Source organism: Fistularia commersonii, chromosome 14 (assembly GCF_037954325.1).
Source record: "Fistularia commersonii isolate RoL2024-O1a breed Wild chromosome 14, RoL_Fcom_v1.0, whole genome shotgun sequence".
Lineage (NCBI taxonomy): Eukaryota > Metazoa > Chordata > Actinopteri > Syngnathiformes > Fistulariidae > Fistularia > Fistularia commersonii.
The window spans coordinates 12445188-12465373 of NC_141297.1; the positions used below are offsets into that span (position 1 = coordinate 12445188).

The following is a 20186-nucleotide window of genomic DNA, read 5'->3' on the forward strand; positions in this document are numbered from 1 at the left end:
TGGGACCGGCCCGTGCCAGCCTGAGGCTGCATTAAAAATGTTTTATTTTGATAATCTTACTATTTAGTGTCACGGCTATATAGCCTTTAACTTTGCAAGACACACCACAGCAGACAGTCAGGGAGAACCATCACTTTCATTAGATAAACAGGTGAACTGTTTGTGGTTATTAGCCTGACAGTGGCCCATTATAAATGTCAAAATATCACCCAACCCTAATCTGTGCTCATAAGCCATTCTAGACTGGTAGAATTATTTGTTAGAGAAATGTTTGAGAAATGTGTTTGTTGAAGGAAAAGTTAGCAATTAATCCCTGAAAGGTCAAGATGTGTGTTGTTTGTGTGTAGGAGACCAGACTGCTGCAGCTATGTTAGCGGGTAAAATATTTTCTATTTTTTTAGTTATTTAGGCGTTTAGCCATAGTCTCAGGTGTTTGGAGCAGAGCAAAGTCTTAAATTGTTGTTTTTCGATGCAAATATGTACGTGAGTGTCACTGTTTTAGATGTATTTCACGGATGATGCAAAGGTTGATATATTTTTACAGGTTGAGGAATATCCATCAAGGCAGGTGTTTTCAGGCTTTTCCGCCACAGTTGAAGTAAGATGAGATAAATGCCAGTAGCTTTAAGAGGCAGAATCTATCAGAATTTAATTGTCCCTTGGGAGAACTCCTAGAGGGCGTCAGATCGAAAAGCCCTCCGGCAACTCCGAACCACATCTTGGTGACCAGTGGTGACTGACATACAGTACAAACCTAGGGCCGCTTAGATGCATTCAGAAAGCTGGCTTAGCCCTTTAGTGGCTGCAGTGTGAAATACTTGTATCCACAGAGCAAGTCCTAAATATTAAAGCCTTGTTCTTGTGTCACTTTAAAAAATGAAAGCATTTGTTTAACAATTGATTTGAAAAAAGTAAACCTTACATGGTACCAGAAACTGACAGCCAAATAAGAAACAAAAAGTTGGAAAAGTACAAATAGATTTGCAACTTGGGGATGGAAATCATTTCTTTTGAATATACAGAGTTCTTTTTTTTTCTTTTAAATGTACAGGGGCTTCCATCAAGTAGAAGTCAAACATTTTATTTATTTATATTTTTTTCCTTTTTTTTTTTTTTTTGTGAACCCCAAAGTTCAAACTGCACCTTTTGAGCACCACTGCATCTTTCATCTGTTAAGGGTTTTCTGTATTGAGTGTTTTTATTACTTTTTATTTTTCAGTGTATTTTCCTTTAGTGAGTTTTACATTCACATTTATGCCTTAAATCAATATCCAAGCAAGGTTCTAATCTCTCTGATCAAGGTTCTTATCTTTGCTGAAACGGATCAATTTCTTCTCGTTTTTCTCCAATAATCACACCAGGCTTCTCCATCACATACTTAATATAAATACTTTTTTCGTTTTAAAGAAGCAGCAGTAAGGAAGTCGCTATGTCATTATGCACTCTGAGTGCTGGATAAAACTCGTTTGTCGCGTGTTGAATATTCGGATATGCTTGTGTTGAATCTTTTTTCCATGTTTTAAGTTATGTAAGCTAACATGTTTATTCATTCCTCAATGATTTATGATTTATTGGTGAGTGTTTTTGTGTGTTTTGAAGAACATAGCCTGTTAAATTTCATATTTATTTAAGAGGGGTTCTCTGCAGAAAAAAAAAAATCATACAACTTGTTCAATTAGTTTTTTATGGTAGGAATGGACTTTACACCTTAATTACCTTTTTACAAGGTAGATCCAAACAAGTCATTTATTTAAAACATCGAAACATGTGATCTGTAATTGTTAATTTTGGATTTTTTTTTTTTATAGAGCATGAGATTTCCATTCTCATGCTCATTACTTTTGCTAAACGTTTTCCCTGGAGAATATATCATCCCATCTGATTCATCATTGTGAGTATGCAGCCAAAGCATGGGCTAATGATGTAACAACTGTTTTTATGGTTTATTCTTACTCTTTGGCCTTTCCCCTCTGTCACTTGCAATGTTTTGAACTCCATATTAGAGGCATCATTGCTAAGGGGGGGCTCTACATATTTGCAATGCAGCCTATTTTTGCCTCTGACTGTTCAGCATAAAAATTTAGAGCATCTTAAGAGAATCTGATGACAGCAGTGCTTTATCACTCATGCACAACTCAGAATGTATCATATCAAAGTTTGTGTGGATATTTTGGTTTTCCCAAGGACAATATGCAGTGCCTTATTGATTTGAAAAGATAAATATCTTGTGCTTTTGTCAGGGTTGGTGTCAAGTCCCCTCTAATTTTGAAATTCCCTTTTGAAATTGACATGCCTCTACTACATAAAGTGGATTTTCATAGTATTGGTACATATATATATATATATATATATATATATATACATATATAAGTATGTAGTATATTTATCTGCTTAAGGTGTCGGAGCAGATAAGTTTACTAATGAAAGCTATCATTCATGACTGTTTTGCATTGACATTAACCTCATCACATACTACAATAAATACAAAGAAATGTCATTTCTTTTTTTTTTGTTTCCAAAATTCCTACTGAATGCAATTCAATTCCTGTAGTACATGAGACCCAACTCTGATTTAATTGTACAAAGTGCTTTTCAGGAAAGCTGTGGCTTAGCCATACACATAACGTAACACGTTATGATTGTCTTTTTAGTGATTCCTTTTGTTTTTACAGAATTTATTTTTATTGCTGCATTCTGGGATGGAGGGTAGGGGAGTTGTACATGTGAATTATTGATGAGCCCCACTTTCCCTTTTTTGTATCAAATTTTCCTTTTGAAAATAAAAAAGAGGTTACCTACTTTGACTTGACACACACATCTATGTCCATGTCTATGTTTTGTCTTTGCACAAATCACAAATGGATTATTAAAACTGTTGTGAAAACCATGCCACTATTTAAACCAATCAAAGTCAACCCTGTCGTATATCTAACGTGAGGGCTAGATTTTAGGCTCTAGGTGGAATTTCTACAGGTAAGTCACACATTTCCAGAAGGGGTGGAAACTACCTTGAAAGACAAGGAAGGGGTGTGAAAGAAATTTATGTAAAGTTAATAGAAATATGTTTGAAAAGGTACATAAAGTTGCTGAATTGTTCAGCACATCACTTGAGTTTGCAGTGCATATATGTATGTGTATATATATATATAGCAAGAGATTACAGGGTAACTACTCAACTAAGTTACAAGCTTGATTTTTGTTGTGTAATTGGTGAGAAACTCAATGCACTTACAAAGAAGGACAAAGGTGGCTGAACATTTGCATTTCTACCTTTATGTTACATTGGAAATATTTTGATATGATCAATTTTTGTTTTGTTATGTTGTATGACTCCCATTAGAGGGAGCTGTTTGACTGAGACAGACAATGGCTCAGGTGATTATCAGATGCATTTGATGTTAAAATATAATGAAATGTGATAGAGGCTGAATTTGTATAAATGTGTTTGGTTTTTTTTTTAATAATTTTAGATATATTAAAATTTGCACTTAGAATGCATTTTGACATACCATGGGATGTACCTTTCTATTAAAATGCTGATTATGTCACTATTTCTAACTCTAGGTAATTTCTTGTAGATTTTGTTTTGTCAGATTGAAGGGTCTGAAGGGTTTTTTGGGGGGGATGATTTCTGCAAAACATCAGAAGTCAGTGACATGGGGATAGAAAAGGCCTCTGAGATATTTAATGGTATGTAGGAGGAGTCTTGTCTCATTCCTTCTGTCACTCTCAACATATTCTTTCAGACAAGCAGCATGGAACAGCACACCCACACACATACTCTCAGTGGTGAGTTCAGTTCAATATTCTTGTTTCACCTGTTTTTACTCCTCAGACAAAGCTGAGAAGCATTAACAGTCTGGGTGAAGACATTGACTGAGTAATAAGATTTTTAACAGCATTTAAATGCTTTAGTTAATGTGAAAGCGATGTTTTATCTTTTGGATTGGCAGCACCAGAATCCTCCCGTCTGTTGAGGTCTTGTCTGTTTTTATTGCTTGACCTCTGAGTGCATCCTAAGAAAAACACAGTGTTAAAGAAGTACCCAGGCATTTCTGTGTATCCTAAAATGTCTGATTCTTGGTACTAAATGTTTACTGAAAAACCAAGACAATCACTGTATTCAACCCTTCAGCATTTGAATATTGTTATCAAATTTGATGAATTTCTTGCCATGATGAACATATGTTCTTAAAAATAAATAAGTATATATATTGATGGGTAAGGGCTGTCAAAGTAATTAGATTATCCTGATGAACTAATTTGCATAATTATTACATTAAAAATGTCAATGCATGCACCTTGCATAGTGGATCGAAATGACTCTGCTCTGCTGTGACTATCTCGTGGCAGAACCAACTCGATAAAGATTGAAGACTCTAAACAACTTATTGGCCATTATATGCTCTTTTAAATACAAATAAAATAACCAAGACAGAAAAATCGACAGACATTAAGTTTGCTCACACTATAGGAAGGAATTTTAATTTCACTGAAGTACCTCCAGCATAAAGTACCATTTAAATGGCATCCATGCATTACCTCTTTGGAGACCACAATGCCTGGTGGCCTCAGATGGGGCCTTAGGTAATGTAAACAAGTTAGTCTATATCAGCAGCTGGCCTAAAAGGGCTAAATTGATATAGGAATTTGTTTGACTGTGGGGAAAAAAAAGGAAAAATGTGGCTGGTCTTTGATTTTTGCAATCTGGAATCCTTATCTATTCTTTAGTCAGACAAAACTTAAAGGTGTAATTATTTATTTCAAAATAAAGTCTTTGTTTGACACACAATGAAGTTATAAAAGAACTATAGAATAGATAAGGACAATATTATTACATAGAAATACAGCAACATTCACTTCAACAGTGTCATGCACCTTGAAATGTTCAAGATGCTCAAGATTTTGTATAAAGATATAAACACTGAACTGTTTATAGGTGCATAGCCACAAACAACAGTCTGTTTACCCCCCACTTCTTGGGGTCCCTAGAGGGACTGCGAAAGAGCGCTCCTACCGGGGACTCCCTCGTTCTATTTGGGAGACTTCAACACTCACTTGGGCAACGACAGTGCGACTTGGAAGGGCATGATTGGGAGGAACGGCCCCCGTCTGAACCCGAGTGGTGTTTTGTTACTGAACTTCTGTGCTCGTCACGGATTGTCCATAGCAAACACCATGTTCAGGCATAAAGGTGTCCATTTGTGCGCTTGGCACCAACACACCTTTGGCCACGGTTCTTTGATCGACCATGTGGTCGTATCGTTGGATTTGTGGCCGCATATCCTGGACACTTGGGAGAAGAGAGGGGTGGAGCTGTCAACTGATCACCACCTGGTGGTGAGCTGGATCCGATGGTAGGGTGAGGATGCCGGTCAGACCTGGCAGACCCAAACGTAACATGAGTGTCTGCTGACAGCGTCTAGTAGAGTCCCCTGTCAGAAGAAGTTTCAACTTCCACCTCCGGCAGAACTTCAATCACATCCCGAGGGAGGCGGTGGGGACATTGAGTCCAAATGGGCCATGTTCCGTGCTTCCGTTGTCGAGGTGGCAGAAAGGAACTGCGGCCGTAAGGCGGGCTGTGCCTGTCCGGGCGGCAACCATCGCTCCCACTTGAGTCCACCAGCGGTGAGGGATGCCGTCAAATTGAGGAAGGAGTCCTACCGAGCCTTTCTGGCCTGTGGGGCTCCGGAGTGATGCGGCCCTGGTGGTTACCGAGGAAAAAACTTTGCCCTGAAAGGAGTTCCATGGAGAACGACTGCCAGTGGGTGTCGAGGAGATTAAGGTTAACATTTGGTGGCACAGGAGGGGGAAGCAGTGTGTACAGTGGGGGAGACATTGTTGATCAATGGCAGGAATACTATCAAGACCTCCTCAACCCCTTTGAAATGCCAATGAGGAAGCAGACTCTAGATCGGAGACACCTATTTCCAGGCAGTCAAGCAGTCATAAAGCTCTTCAGAAGCGGGTTGGATGATATGGTCCGCCCTGGGTTCCTCGAGGCTCTGGATGCTGTAGGGCTGTCCTGGCTGACAAGCCTCATGCTGCATTGCGTGGATGTCGGGGGTGGTGCAGCTGGAGTGGTAGACCGGGGTGGTGATCCACATTTTCAAAAAGGGGGATTGGAGGGTGTGCTCCAACTACAGGGGGTTCACACTCCTAAGCCTCCCTGGTAAGGTCTATTCAGTAGTGCTGGCAAAAGGGTCCGCCAGGTCGTTGGACCTTGGATCCAGGAGGAGCAGTGTGGTTTTCGTCCTGGCCGTGGATCAGTGGGCCAGCTCTATTCCCTCAGCAGGCTCCCCGAGGGGACATGGGAGTTTGCTCAACCAGTCTACATGTGTTTTGTGGATCGGGGGGGATCCAGTTTGGTGGTCACAGGATCTCTGCAAAAAGCAGAGCTCTTGCTTTTTGCATGATGTGGTTCTGTTGGCTTCATCCGGCCATGATCTCCAGCTCTCAATGGAACAGGTTGCGGCTGGGATGAGGATCAGCACCTCCAAATCCAAAGACCATGGTGCTCAACCGGAAACGAGTGGAATGCCCACTCCGGGTTGGGGAAGGGCCTTATTTTTAGCATTTTCTCTCACCTGCTAAAAGATTAATTTCTATGTAAACAGCGTGAGATACAATGCAGATTTGACTAAATGCCAACTGTTTTATCAGGAAATGGCCAATGTCGACTGAAACTGGTTAACTTTGAGGCTGAAGATAACCACATTTCCCACGACACGGAGGGACTCAGCAAAAACCAACTTGTGGTTCGACGAGGGAAACCCTTCAAACTGAAACTGGTGTTTCATGGACGGCTGTGGAATCCCTGCGCTGAGAGGCTGGTGCTGGAGGTTTCACTGGGTATCATAACTGCTAGCATTTGAAGAGTTTTATGAAAATATTAATTTTTTTTTTTTTGCTTTGCAACTACATGGTTAATCGAGGGAAAATAAAAAAAATATATAGGATAGACTTTAATTGACCCAGTTTATCAATATGACTGCCCTAATATATTTTTTAGCCTTTACCTACAACATTTGCCTGTGACATTTTAACAGCAGCAGTATCATACTGTATGGTACAGAGAAACTAGTCTATCTTAAAGTATAAAGAAAAAAGATAAAGTATCTTTTCAAGGTCTATTTCTCACAGTCTCAGAAGTATTTGAGGTATTTTAAATGGCTTTTGTAGTAATCATTTAAACAACTTGATTGATTAAAAAAAAGTATTTGTAAGTGTAACTCTCATTTGTTAGTTTGTTCTGAATTTACATTTTTAAATGTTCAATGCAATATCTTTTATCTTTTTATCCTTGTTACCATTCCATTCTTATCCTGTTGATTTTTATCATTTTTCTTGCCGTGCTTTTAGTTGTCTCTTATTTATATCTATACCAATATTCATATTTATTGTTACCGTTGCGCTGCTGTGACAAAAGAATTTTGCCTGTGGGAATCAAATAGTTTATTATCTTATATTTACTCTGCTTTAAATTTGAACCATCTCAAGTCATGTTCATTCTACACATTTAGCCCAAAGTCCTAGTATTAAAAAAAAGCACTTTTTTTTTTTTGTCAGGGATGTATAATAATTTTTTCTCCACCTGACAGAAATTGAGATATGGATAATGATTTTTTTTTTTCCCATCTTTTCTCGTTCATGCAGGTTGTTTATCAGAGAAGATGCTGGTTCAATTCTCTGACAATTGGTCAAACTCCCAAGACTGGTCAGCTAGAATTTATCCAGGAAACATGAACCATCCGTGGGTAATTGTACATGTCTGTTCCCCTGTTCGGTCTTCCATCGCCCAGTATCACCTTCTGGTCCACATGGAGACCCAACAGGGCAGAAGTAGTTTTGTTGCAGGAACATTTGTGCTGCTCTGCAATCCTTGGCTAAAGGGTGAGTCCGTGTACTGAAATTTGCAAATATTGCATGCAAGCACTTGGATCTCATGTTTCATGAGATATTTATTCTAAATATCCTGTTGTTAATATTTTGGGGAAGTATAACATTTAATGGCTTAATTTTTCAAAGCTGTTAGCTTCACATTAAGGCATTTGTACAACTTACGGGTATAGTCGAAAAAACTTTATCAAATAATGTCCAGTTGAAAGCGAGGTGACAGCAGCAGTCTGAGGTGAATGTACACACTCGTTTTCCAGAGGATCCCGTATATATGCCACATGATGCACAAATAGAAGAGTACGTCAAAAGTGATTATGGTCTGGTGTATATGGGTACTCATCTGAACGTTTGCTCGCGGCCCTGGTCATTTGGACAGGTAAGTAACAAATAAAACAGCTACTGTGAATGGACTGTGTACAAATAATAAACTATTTATAACCATGCAGTATGAGCCCGGGGTCCTTGAGGCATGTCTGTGGCTCCTGCAAGTCAGCCCACAGCATCTCAGAAATGAACTCAAAGACTACGTTCTACGAGCAGATCCCGTCTACCTCAGCAAAGTGGTGTGTGCGATGGTGAGAACACATGAATGACATGTGAGGACTAAAAATCCAAGTTTAAAAAAAAAAGGTTTAGGTAATCATTCAAAGGAAAATGGAAATTCTGTTAGAATCTACTCAATGTTGATATAGATAATAACTGACATACCATGTATTTTTCTAAGTGAGCTCTTCTTTAAACAATCCCGTGAGTGTAATTTATTTTATTTTCCTCCTCATCCAAAAAAGGGTAAAATAAAGCTCAGTAATGTGTTGTGTTGCTCTGTAAGGTGAACTGTAATGATGACCTGGGCGTGCTGGAGGGAAAGTGGCGGGGTAGCTACAGAGACGGTGTGAGGCCAGCAGAGTGGAGTGGAAGCGCTGACATTCTGCACCGCTGGGTCTCGTCCAGCTGCAATCCTGTGAGATACGGACAATGCTGGGTTTTTGCATCTGTCTTATGCACAGGTTTGTTCAAGAGTTGCAGAAGGAGTGTAGTTACTCCACAATTCTGGGGTCACACTAAAGTTTAATAGAGAGATTCTTGAAAATAATTTTTTTGTTTTTTTGATCCAGTCAGTAGTTTAATTTGTTAATTTTGTCAGTTATGAGCATTAATTAATTGAAGCGCTGAATTGACCGTTTATTAAAATATGCACAGAAACCTAGCATTTCTCTTGCAGCTCCTATACTTTTGCTCAGAGCTTCAGCTTCAAAGTTTGTTTTCATTCACCTCAGCTTAATTGTTTTGTTTTTTTTTCTTTTTCCTTAGTGATGAGAGTTCTCGGCATTCCCTCAAGGGTCGTAACAGTATTTAACGCAGCCCATAACAGTAATAATGACGAGATCATTGAGGAGTATTACTCAACCAGAGGAGAAAAGCTCGCCATGTCATTGGACAGCATTTGGTTGGTCTTGCTCTCTCTTTCTGACAATCTTACCTTTCTCTAACTCAAACAATTCAACTAATAGATCTCCTTTTATTGATAACCATAAAGTTTTTTTTTTGAATATGAATTTCATTTGCATTTCAACTGAGCTGTCCATCATTAAGCACAATGTACTCCATACTTTTCAGCCTTTTTTGCCATGTAAACACACTAATGCATATTTACATTTATTATAATAGATTTGTGCAACATTACAGGAACTTCCATGTGTGGGTGGAGTGCTGGATGAGGAGACCAGACCTTGGCGCTAGGTTTGATGGATGGCAGGTTGTAGATCCAACGCCACAGGAGAAAAGTGCAGGTGGGTCCAGAAATAATGAAATTATTTTTTGTACACTTGATATTTACTTGAAAAAAGATATATAAATATCGGCTAAATATCTAATAATTTAGGATATGTCACTTGCAAAACATTTATTTATTTTTTGCAAAGTTACCATGTTCAGCTAAACACCTTATAATGTTTTTAAACAATGGTTATTGCAAAGTGCTTTTTGTGCTTATGAAGACAATGATATGCATGATTTGTAGTTAATTGAATTAGTAAAGCAAACATAAACATATATGCAAGACATGATATGAAAATTGGGTAAACAACCTGCCAAGCCAAGAAAATTTCCAAACAATTTTAAAGGGATTTGCCCATTAATTTTCAACTAATTCACTAGAAAACTTGATGACAATGTGATTACCTCGAAATGCCAAGCTTGGACAACAGTTTGTGTGACAAACACTTGTATGCCTCAACCAATTCCAGGGATAGGAGGTCAGGAATGATAAAAAAAATAAATAAAATTAAAACTACTGGTGTAAACTCATGGAACGTGATGTAAAACTTTCGACAACATTACAATAAACAATTATTGAAACCTTCCTCCATAGGGATCTACTGCTGTGGCCCGGGTCCTGTAGTTGCTGTCCAAGAACGTTGCCTCGAGATTCCATACGACACATCATTCATTTACACCTCTGTTGATGCTGACATTATGCGCTTGATCGTCCGTGATGGGTTGGTGGTTGGGAGAACAGTCGACTCTGAATGGGTGGGAAAGCTGATTATCACCAAGTGCATCGGCTCTGACCAACCACAGAATCTGACAGAGACTTACAAAAGAAAGAAAAGTGAGGAACTGGCAATATTCCATCACAAAAATCCGATATACCTCAGCTAGATATTAACCAGCTCAAATGAACAAAAAATTTCCTAACAATTGAAAGGTAATGTTTTTTATTGCCTTTGATATAAATGATTAAAGAAAATTATATTTCAATTTGAATAAATATGTAACATGCAGAATATATACTTCCATCTCTGCGAGAAAAAGAGCAGGTCACGAAAGGCCGGCACATTTATTTAATTGCCGGACCTGAAAAACATGAGAGACCATGATCTATAATGCAGGTTTTCAAGACTAAACCTTTAATTAAATATATATATGACAGAAAATATACATAGTAATATAACGTATTCATGTTTGTCCTGTTAGGGTCAGAGTCATTTGAAATTGTTTCTCTAGCTGTGATAGATTAACACATTTAGCTGAATCAAATTTCCTATATGAACAATCTGCAATCTCACTTTTGCAGAAGCACATCTCCCGTCTGCTTCAAGATGTGCGACATTTCAAAATAAAGCCGGTAAGATTTGTTCACAAACATTGACAAATGAATTGCATAATCCTGATAGTGATGGAGTGGAAAGAAGATAAAGACTATGTGGATCCTTAAAGAGTTCATGAATAGTCGCAATTTGAGAAAGTTGATGCCTATTAATGTAGTTTTAATGAGGGATATCAATGATGATTAATGTGTTGTTTCACGCTTAAAGAATATAACTCAATTTTCTCTTAATATCCCATTAATCAGAATTTTCTGGTGATTTTTGTCTGTTTCCCCAAAAATTTGCAAAAATTTGGTGCAGCTCTGAGTCACTGGATGATGCCTTAAACATTTTTGCTTTCACAATGTTCATATTGTTTTTTTTTAAGTTAAAAATTCTCACTTTTTCAGACGTGCAACTCCTGTCTGCTACAGGATATGGTACATCCCCAAACAGAGCTGGTAAGATTCCTCCGCTATTGCTGTTACAAGAATGAAACATGGCATTCGGATGACAGCAGCCCTTTCCACCACTTCCATGGGACATGTTTTAAGTCTGTCTCTAACCAAAATGTGTTTTTCTTCTCATTCCAACAACTGAATGTTCTGAGCCTCCTGTCAAGAATGCTGTTTAGTCAGAGCTGGTCGAACTTTTCAAAAGCAGTTAAAAGTGAAAAAAGAACATTGTTCCCAAATGCATCATGAGACGGCCAAACTAATAAACATAGGATAAAAAAAAAAGACCCAGGCTGACAATCGAGTCTTGCTAATAGTCTGATTCAGTGGCCAATGTCCACAGACCGAGTACTCATTTATATTTTTTATCCTTCCATTTTGCACATTCTCTATCTGTGGATTTGATTTTTTGGATTTATTTGCAACAGTGACTAACCACCGCCCCCTGGATCAAACCAAACAAACCAGATCACTTGAAATGTTTGTAGAGGTTTGACTCATCATCATGCAGTTGTTTAATGACCTGCTTATAGTCTAGACAAAAGTATTAATGTTTGATGTGAGGCAGAGAAACTTCAAAAGGGCATGTATTGATATTTCTAGTAAGCATTCTTGCATTCATAACCTATTTACTATTTCAATTCCTTCTTCACTTGAAATAATTTAGGGCTAGTTACATACATCATTGATCCCTTGAAGGGAAATTCTATTTCAATACTCATTTTCACATTTGAAAACCACACATGCGCAAACTCAACTTGGTGATAGAAAGTAGTTTCGCATTAAACATGATAAGTCAATGCCTTTTGACTTTCACACTAAAAACAAATGTCATTCAAGTGATAACACTTTATTCTTCTCTTCCAGGTTAATTATTGTCATCATGTGGATCAGCCTTTTTTGCTGATTTTAAAAATTGTTGCTTACTTGATTTTACAACTTTTATTTCTACATACAGAAGCTGTCGCCTGATTATTAGTCATTATTGTGTCACGGCAGATGGACTTACTGCTGAAACTCAAAAACTGAGCATTCATTCCTTTCAGAATTCTTAAAAGTGGGATTCTTGGCTATATATTGTATGTTACAAAATGGAAAGGCATGTTCAATTTAGCTTACTTACAAAATTAGATATTTTTGAAAAGGAGGTATTCACATTGCTTCACTCTGTCTTCAGTTTGCATGTCATCCAATCTGGAGGTTTCCCTGACCATTGACGGGGTGCCATCACTAGGCGATAACATCAGCCTGCATGTGACAGTCAAAAACCAGTCCAGCAGCTCCAGGATTTTAATGGAATACCTCAGTGCGCAGGTGAAGGAGTACGACAGCAGCCCTCACAGAAGCTTCTGGAAAATACAGAAAGAAGTGCACATCCGGCCTCTTGAAGGTGGGTGGTACAGAACATTAAAACACATCCATAGTAACAACATCTGGCCTCTATGTAGTTTCTATTTTCCCTGTGAAATAGGTTTGCAGTACAATAATGATTCAATGAATCACTTCTATATATGTTTATATTTATATTAGAATTTTCTGATGACTTTCTTTGTAATGTTTTTATCAGTGCCTTTAAAATCTTTTGGTGTTATTGAAGGGAATTCTATTTTACTAGAGGATCCCTCCAACATTTGAGCCTTAACTAAGTTAAACCAATACTAGAGATAATCTGCCTTTTTTTTAATCGTGTATCCTGGACCTTTGCTTGTCTGTGCAGTATTGACAAACTCCCATGCGATCCCTCCCTCTGCATATGAGTCGATCTTGTTGAATGAGGACATTGTGAAGGTAGCAGTGGTGTTAAAGGACATCTGGACCAAAGAAAGATTCCTGGCCACACAAGATGTCAACATCAGCCTACCAAACACAGCCATAGAGGTACAGCAGTTTCCAGCCCCTCTGTTGTGTGCTCAGTTGTATGTATATTTTTTACGTCTTATGTATATTTTGTCACTTTGTCTTCTTCTTTCGGCTTTTCCCTTCAGGAGTCGCCACAGCGAATCGACTTTCTCCATCTAACCCTATTCTCTGTATCCTCGTCTCTCACACCAAAGAGACTGTCTCTTTTAAGATTCAAATTTTAAATGATCAGGGGTGCCCAAACTTTTTCATACCACTGTAAACTCCACACAGAAAGGTCCCCTATTGGAATCGAAGCAGGGTTCTGCATGCTGTGAGGAAAACCTCCTTCATAGATCAGTGTCTCAATATATTTTTAAAAACAATTTCTTTGTTGACCCTCGTCCATTCTGACAACAAAGATCTAATGCCTAGAATTGTTGGCCAGGGAAATAAATAATTTTCTTGTTGAACGTAGGATTTTATGACCCTGTAATATTCACAGATCGAGGGTGGGGACTACATCAAGCTGAAGAAGGAACATTCAGTCCTGGTGTCCTTCACGAACATATTCACCAGACCTCTGAGTGGGGCCGTGCTGACCATTGAAGGACCTGGCTTGTTACAGGGCAAGCATGAGACCAGGTATGAGTATGCAGTCTGATTTCTGCAAAAATGTGATGCCTTTTTTCAAAAGACCTACCAGCTGTTTTTTCCATTGACTTTCAAACTGCAGAAATTAAAAGATCCTGCAAAATGTCTTCTTCCTCTCCTTTCGGCTTTTTGCTTCAGGAGTCACCACAGCGAATCAACTCTCTCCATCTAACCCTATTCTCTGTGTCCTCCTCTCTAAAACCAACTATGTTCATGTCCTCTCTCACTACGTCCATAAATCTTCTCTTCGGTCTTCCTCCAGACCTCCTGCCTGGCAGCTCCAATCCCAGCATTCGTCTACAAATATATTCACTATCCCTCCTCTGTCCATGACCAAACCATCTCAGCCTGGCTTCTCTGACCTTCTCTCCAAAACATCTAGCGTGTGCTGATTCTCTGATACTCATTCCTGATCCTTTCCATGCTGGTCACTCCCAAGGAGAACCTTAGCATCTTCATCTCTGCAACCTTTAGCTCTGCCTCCCGTTTTTTCATCATTGGAACTGTTCCTAGTCCATACAGCATCGCACGTCCTACCACCTTCTTGAACCTCATTTCCTTTCATTCTGGCCAATAGTCTTCCATCACATAATCCCCCTGACACTTTTCTCCACCCATTCCAACCTGCTTGGATCCGTCTCTTCACCTCTTTTCCACCGTCTCCCCTGCTCTGGACTGTTGACCCCAAGTTCCTTAAATCCTCCAACGGTATTTCTCTAATTACCATCAAGATAGTCTCACAGTAAGTATTGTCACTGTCATGAAAATATGCTTTATTTGAAGATAACATAATCTTACTCTAAATCCAGTTTCCTTATGGTTGTAACTTCACCAACAGGTCAGATACGCAACCCATGTATTCGAGTCAGGTGTCAAGATTAACTGGACTTGAAGTTGCTGCCTCTCCTTCTTGTGTGAAAGACAGTTACGACATAATTGTTGCTGATCTATAACTGGGTGGAAAATCATGATTATAAGTGTCTGAAAAAATCTCTTACTTTAGCTTTCACTTCACAGGTTCAGAGCTAATCAATGAAGGTTGGGCCATTTTCAACCCATTAAATGCCAACATTATTACAAAAAATAAAAGCAAACATAATTTGACAGCAATGCAAGGAAAAAAAATGTCACCTTATACTAAATACCTTTTCAAGAGGGAATTTTTAACTACTCACAAAATAGTTATCCTTGATATCTCCATGTACAACAGCATAGGTCGAGAGGTTTGACTTGGGCACAGACTGGAATAGTTATCTATTGAATCACTTGAATGACACTGTTTTCTTTGCATTCAAGCAAAGAGACAGAGATAGCAACAGACTTCCTCATCCACATATTGCATCACAAGCTGTCTGCACAAATCCAGCGACAACTTACTTCAGCACTGCCAATGAATATTACAGTACATGGTTACTGGTGCAAGGCAAAATACAGACGCATGTGAGCCAGCTTCTTTCTTTGTCTCAGTGATAGAAACCCAGTCCTGGGCAGCATCATGGTTCAAACAATTGTTCTAAATAAAGAACTGAACAATTAGTGTTTTTGAACTTTTCAGTTAAGTGCTGAATGGTATTACAACATCTTGTCCCTTTGGTTGACCTGTAAAGCAAACATGGTTACATGTTTTAGAAGCTAAGGAATGAAGTAGGAATGCTGTCTGGTATTCTGGGCAGAAACAGAAATATGCAACATAGACATGTTGAAAGCACGATATGATACATGACAATTCATGCTCACTGTTTCCCTGACTTGCAAAATGTATCTGTTATTACCGTTTTAACAGTTTGTATTTTGACAATGGTTTCTCCTATCTAGATAATATTCTGCTCTTCTGCCTTCCATTGTTTGGCTGTGTAGGCAAGAGATTAAGTTATCATTTTTTGTTTCCTAATTTTGAGCAATTCACTCAGTTGTTTTCTGTCATTAGCACTGCCCCCAAAAGGCTTGAAATGAACAAACTGCATTGACAAGAAACTCTATGAATGGAGCCTTTGCTGCATTTGATGTGCGGTCTTGAAAATGGGGGGGAAGCTGGAATAAATATAAATATGTATAACATGTATAAAAATTCAAAAACCATTATTTATTTGTATATATGTGCGTGTGTGTGTGTGTGTGGGGGGGGGGTGTATATATATATATATATATATATATATATATATACACATAAATAATAATTTCTATGCATAACAAACTGTCCCTGTAGATAATGATGAAAAATAGTGCTTGTGTCTCTTATAGATATCCTTTTCTCTGTGTCCAAAAGCAGATGTCAGACTATTTCAGAACAGCAGTTGTTCTGAAACAGTGTCTAGCCTGCTGTGTTTGTCCTGGCAAAAAATGAAACACAGAAAGATGATCATTTTCTTCTGCCTCTTCCAGGCTGGTAATCCTACCGCCAGGCAAAAAGATTGAGAAGAAGGTGTCAATCTTGGCAACTTCATCTGGCACTAAACTGCTAAAAGCCACCGTCTCACACAGCAGCAGCTCTAACATCATTTCCAGAAGTTTCCAAAAAGTCACTGTTATGACTGAATGAACGGTGAACAAGGAAAACCCAAGCTTTTCATTCTACCCTCTCCTCACAAGCAAAGATAACCTGCAAAACCCATAAAGGTTAGGTTATTCTTATATATTTAGCTTTTTCTTTTCACTGTTAGTCAACAGGATAGAGCAGCCTTTTTAAAGCCCATTGGACTGTCTTCTTTATTCCCCTATCACTGATGTTGCAAGAATGGAAGAATTTCAATTTTTTTCCAAGACATATTGAATAAATGTATGTGGACGAAACATGAAATATTTATAATATATAAATTGAAAAAAAAAAATCATTGAGAGACATGATGGTTTCATGAGATTTGCATTGTATAAGGTATAAGATCAATGATCTCCTCAGAAATAAATTGATAGTTCTTTAAAAAAAGAAGTATATTCTTTTGTTTCATTTCATTTTATTTTTGTTTCATTTACAGTAGATATGTTCATAATGTTTTAGATACAAGTATACCAAAAAGAGAAAAATGAATAACTTGACAGGGCATGAGTCTGCAGATTTGCACCTTTAATGCGCATTCATTTGAACTCTTCTGAAAATGGAATAATACATTTGTCTTTTGTGATTTTTTTTTTTTTTTTTTAACTTTAATTAAAAAAAAATTGTGTAATACTATATTCTTTCTACAATAGGTAGGGAGAACACTTTAGTCTTGTGACACAATTGACACTGGAATGAAAACTCACTTAGATAAAAATAGATTCATGTAAATAATCTATGGCATAGATTATTTACAGGTTAACAAACTCATATAGTATTGTACTAGGAAAGCATAGATTCTGTGCTTTCCTAGTATAATACCATATGAGTATTACAGATATCCTGCCAGTACATAGGGATGCACACATATTTTGTCAGGACTTGATCGTGACATAAATAACAAATTGGCATCTTATTGATCAGCCTAGTGTGGTCAGTCTTTTCAGTCGCGTTTTGCACCACACATTGGTTTCGATTTTGATGTTTTGTCAAGTCTGCAAGAACTTGTTGAAAGTTGAAAAACTATTCTATCCTTTTATTATAATGCAAGTCATTCTGTGCCAGTGTTTGGCAGGAATCTAGTAATGCTCAAATACACAGCACACACTCAAACAAACACACAGTATTTTGAAGACAAAACAGTGTGATTTTTTTTTTTTTTTGCCAATTTTTTTGCCAATTTCTCTCTCTCTCCCTCTCTTTTGCTCTTTCTCTCTGTATCGTGCCCCCATAAATTTACATCATTTGAATCATTTTAAGTGTATAGATGAAAGTGAGGTTCTCAATAGATAATTAAATCTCATTATTTTTAATGATGTGACACTATTTATGGTTCATGATTTGCAACCCTCTGGATTACATGTGACATTTTAGATGTAATCTGAGTAATCCTCATCGTGCTGCTGAAGGTGTGCAGATATTCTACAGGCTGAGTAGAAAACATACAGCATATGGTGTAGCTTCTCTGGATGGAATGTGCTGCATTGCTATGGCTCAATAATACCACTAGGTAGAAGCATTGGGCCATGTACCTGAAATGTTTGAGACTATCCAGAGAATACGTAAAGAAAGTAAAAAAAGATAACTCACATATATTTTTCAGTAAGTTCTATTGTTCCCTTCGTCTGGCACTGTCTAGCACATGTGATCCGGAAAAGCCAGGTCCTGTCTGGAATTCCAGAAAAGTGTTTTGCTACTAAAAAGAAATCATAAAACCTTCAAGATTCTATAAAAGTTTCATCAACATTATATTGGATGGATCACTCGAGAAAAGATGATTAGAGATGGTTTGCTCGCATTTGTTTAATTTCAGCCACAAATTAGGAATGGTAATATTTTCCATGTACCCTAAGTTGAGGGAAACGTTCAATATGTTTTTCAAATTTAACGCACCACAAATGTTTTTTTTTTCCTCCTTTTTTTAAGCCAGATCACCCTGTGTCTTTTTTAGAACTAGGCCTATTTTTCCCAGACCGTAAAACAATCCTGAGTGAGTGAGCGAAGACAAGGAGACTTTCCTGCATAACTCAACCCCCCCCTGTCCTTATGGGGTCCTAGATGGGGAATAAATTAGAGTGTCCCAGATCTGTATCTGGGCATTTCATTTTAAACAGACTCAGAGATTTAACATATAGATACTTTGTCCGGCACAAATGCAGTTCACCTATGAAGGTTGTTTTAACCTAAAGGATTTCAGGCTGACATGTGTGGACTGAACAGCTTGTGATCTCACCTCAGTGTCAGGGAGATTGAGGAAGAGGCGTCGGCAGACGGAGACGATAATCAGACTCCACGCTCGCTGATTTTCAGACAAATTAAACGTCAGGGGAAAGCAGTGAGCGGGACCACTGGGCTGCTTTGAAAAGCTGAGGCTATCATAAATTATTAATGTCTCCCCTTCACGGCCCCCTCTTTTCATCCCTCACTCTTTTTCAACCGTTGCTTTCTCTATCCATCCCTCCTTCAAGGCTCCCCAGTGTTGATCACTATTCTTCTTTCCTTCGCCCACACAATCCACTTCTGCCTCCTACTCCTTCCCCTTCTTACAGCTTTCTCTTTCTATCCTCATCTGTATTAACTCATTTTTCATCCCTCTTTCTTCCAACATTTGTCTTCAGTTCATATGTCTTCCCTCCCTCTGTTCATCCCCACCTCTTTTTGGATTTCGCTGCTTCCTGTTCGTCCCACCCATTATTTACGTTTCTCTCCTTAATCTTGATCACTTCTCCCATCTAAATATGAATAATAACTCTTCGCATCCATCCCTCATAACACACCCTCTTACCATATTGATCTCTGTACTCATCCTCTTTTCTTTCTCATGTTTTTTTTCTTCTCACCATTACTGATATTATTGGAGTTGGTATGACTATTATTATAAGTTTGTCTCTCTTTTGCTCAGTCACCTAACTACACTGGTTCTACTCAAGTTCCCTGCCTATTGAAAATGAATATTACATGCTTTAGTCAAGTGATTTTTCAAAAAAGAATGGGTGGTTCTTTGTTAACGGCAATCTAAAGGGTACGTTCTGTACCTGCTCACAATGAAATGGTCATACACAATTAACTCAACTTGACTCATTTGCTATTACTCCTTCCTGAAGCTGCATCACAGAATGTAAAAGGTTTTTTTTTTTGCTAGACGAATAAGAGCGTTGCTTTTAAGTTTTGTGTTTGTGGCTTCTATTCTTCCCTCCTCTGTCTCTAAAGTGCAGTGCAATTTCCTGTTAATTTCCAGTGGATGCAGAACACATTAATGCAAGTAGTGGTGCAAAATGTTGACCAAGAAAATAGGGGCTAATTTTAGTATTCATTCTTTCATTTCATGCTATTTAAAGAAAACGGGGGGAGACATATCTTGTCAGCTCAACCACTATCAACTTTTCAGTAAAAAATTTCAATAAATGATGAGTAAAACAGCCCTGTGTAAAAGATCATTATTCTATTATTTGTGCTTCAGCACAAGTCACTGTGATCAAAAGTGAAGCGTGTACATTTGCCTGTACATTCAAAATGTGTCTTGCAAACATGTGCACACAAATAAATGAATGCATGCGCACAGCGTGAAACTTCCTAAAACTGAAAAGATACCTGTAGAGGAAATGCAAAATGTTGGCATTGTATATAAAACCCATCTACTGGTACCATTTGAATGTTGAAAAGAATGAAAGTGTTTTGAATTGTTAATAGATAAGAAAAAAACAATATCTAAAGATT

At 38.1% G+C, this 20186-nt stretch overlaps 1 protein-coding gene across 1 annotated transcript; it reads left to right on the forward strand.

Moving 5' to 3' along the window:
* The first annotated feature begins 3755 nt into the window (after positions 1-3755).
* On the forward strand, positions 3756-16768 carry LOC147227314 (protein-glutamine gamma-glutamyltransferase 5-like). Its single transcript, XM_086159998.1, has 15 exons — positions 3756-3789; positions 6664-6852; positions 7657-7893; positions 8157-8275; positions 8346-8474; positions 8729-8906; positions 9211-9346; positions 9586-9689; positions 10271-10510; positions 10976-11026; positions 11399-11449; positions 12621-12833; positions 13161-13321; positions 13788-13927; positions 16319-16768. Exons 1-15 carry the CDS (start codon positions 3756-3758, stop codon positions 16473-16475), a joined length of 2139 nt encoding a protein of 712 aa, XP_086016124.1. The 3' UTR covers positions 16476-16768.
* Positions 16769-20186: the final 3418 nt, after the last annotated feature.

What these genes read in the sequence shown, in the direction of transcription:
- LOC147227314 (XM_086159998.1), top strand. Translation starts at nt 3,756, where the DNA reads ATGGAACAGCACACCCACACACATACTCTCAGTG. An exon ending in TGCATCTGTCTTATGCACAG is followed by an intron (nt 8,907 to 9,210) that starts GTTTGTTCAAGA and finishes CTTTTTCCTTAG; the next exon opens with TGATGAGAGTTCTCGGCATT. An exon ending in GCACATCCGGCCTCTTGAAG is followed by an intron (nt 12,834 to 13,160) that starts GTGGGTGGTACA and finishes TTGTCTGTGCAG; the next exon opens with TATTGACAAACTCCCATGCG.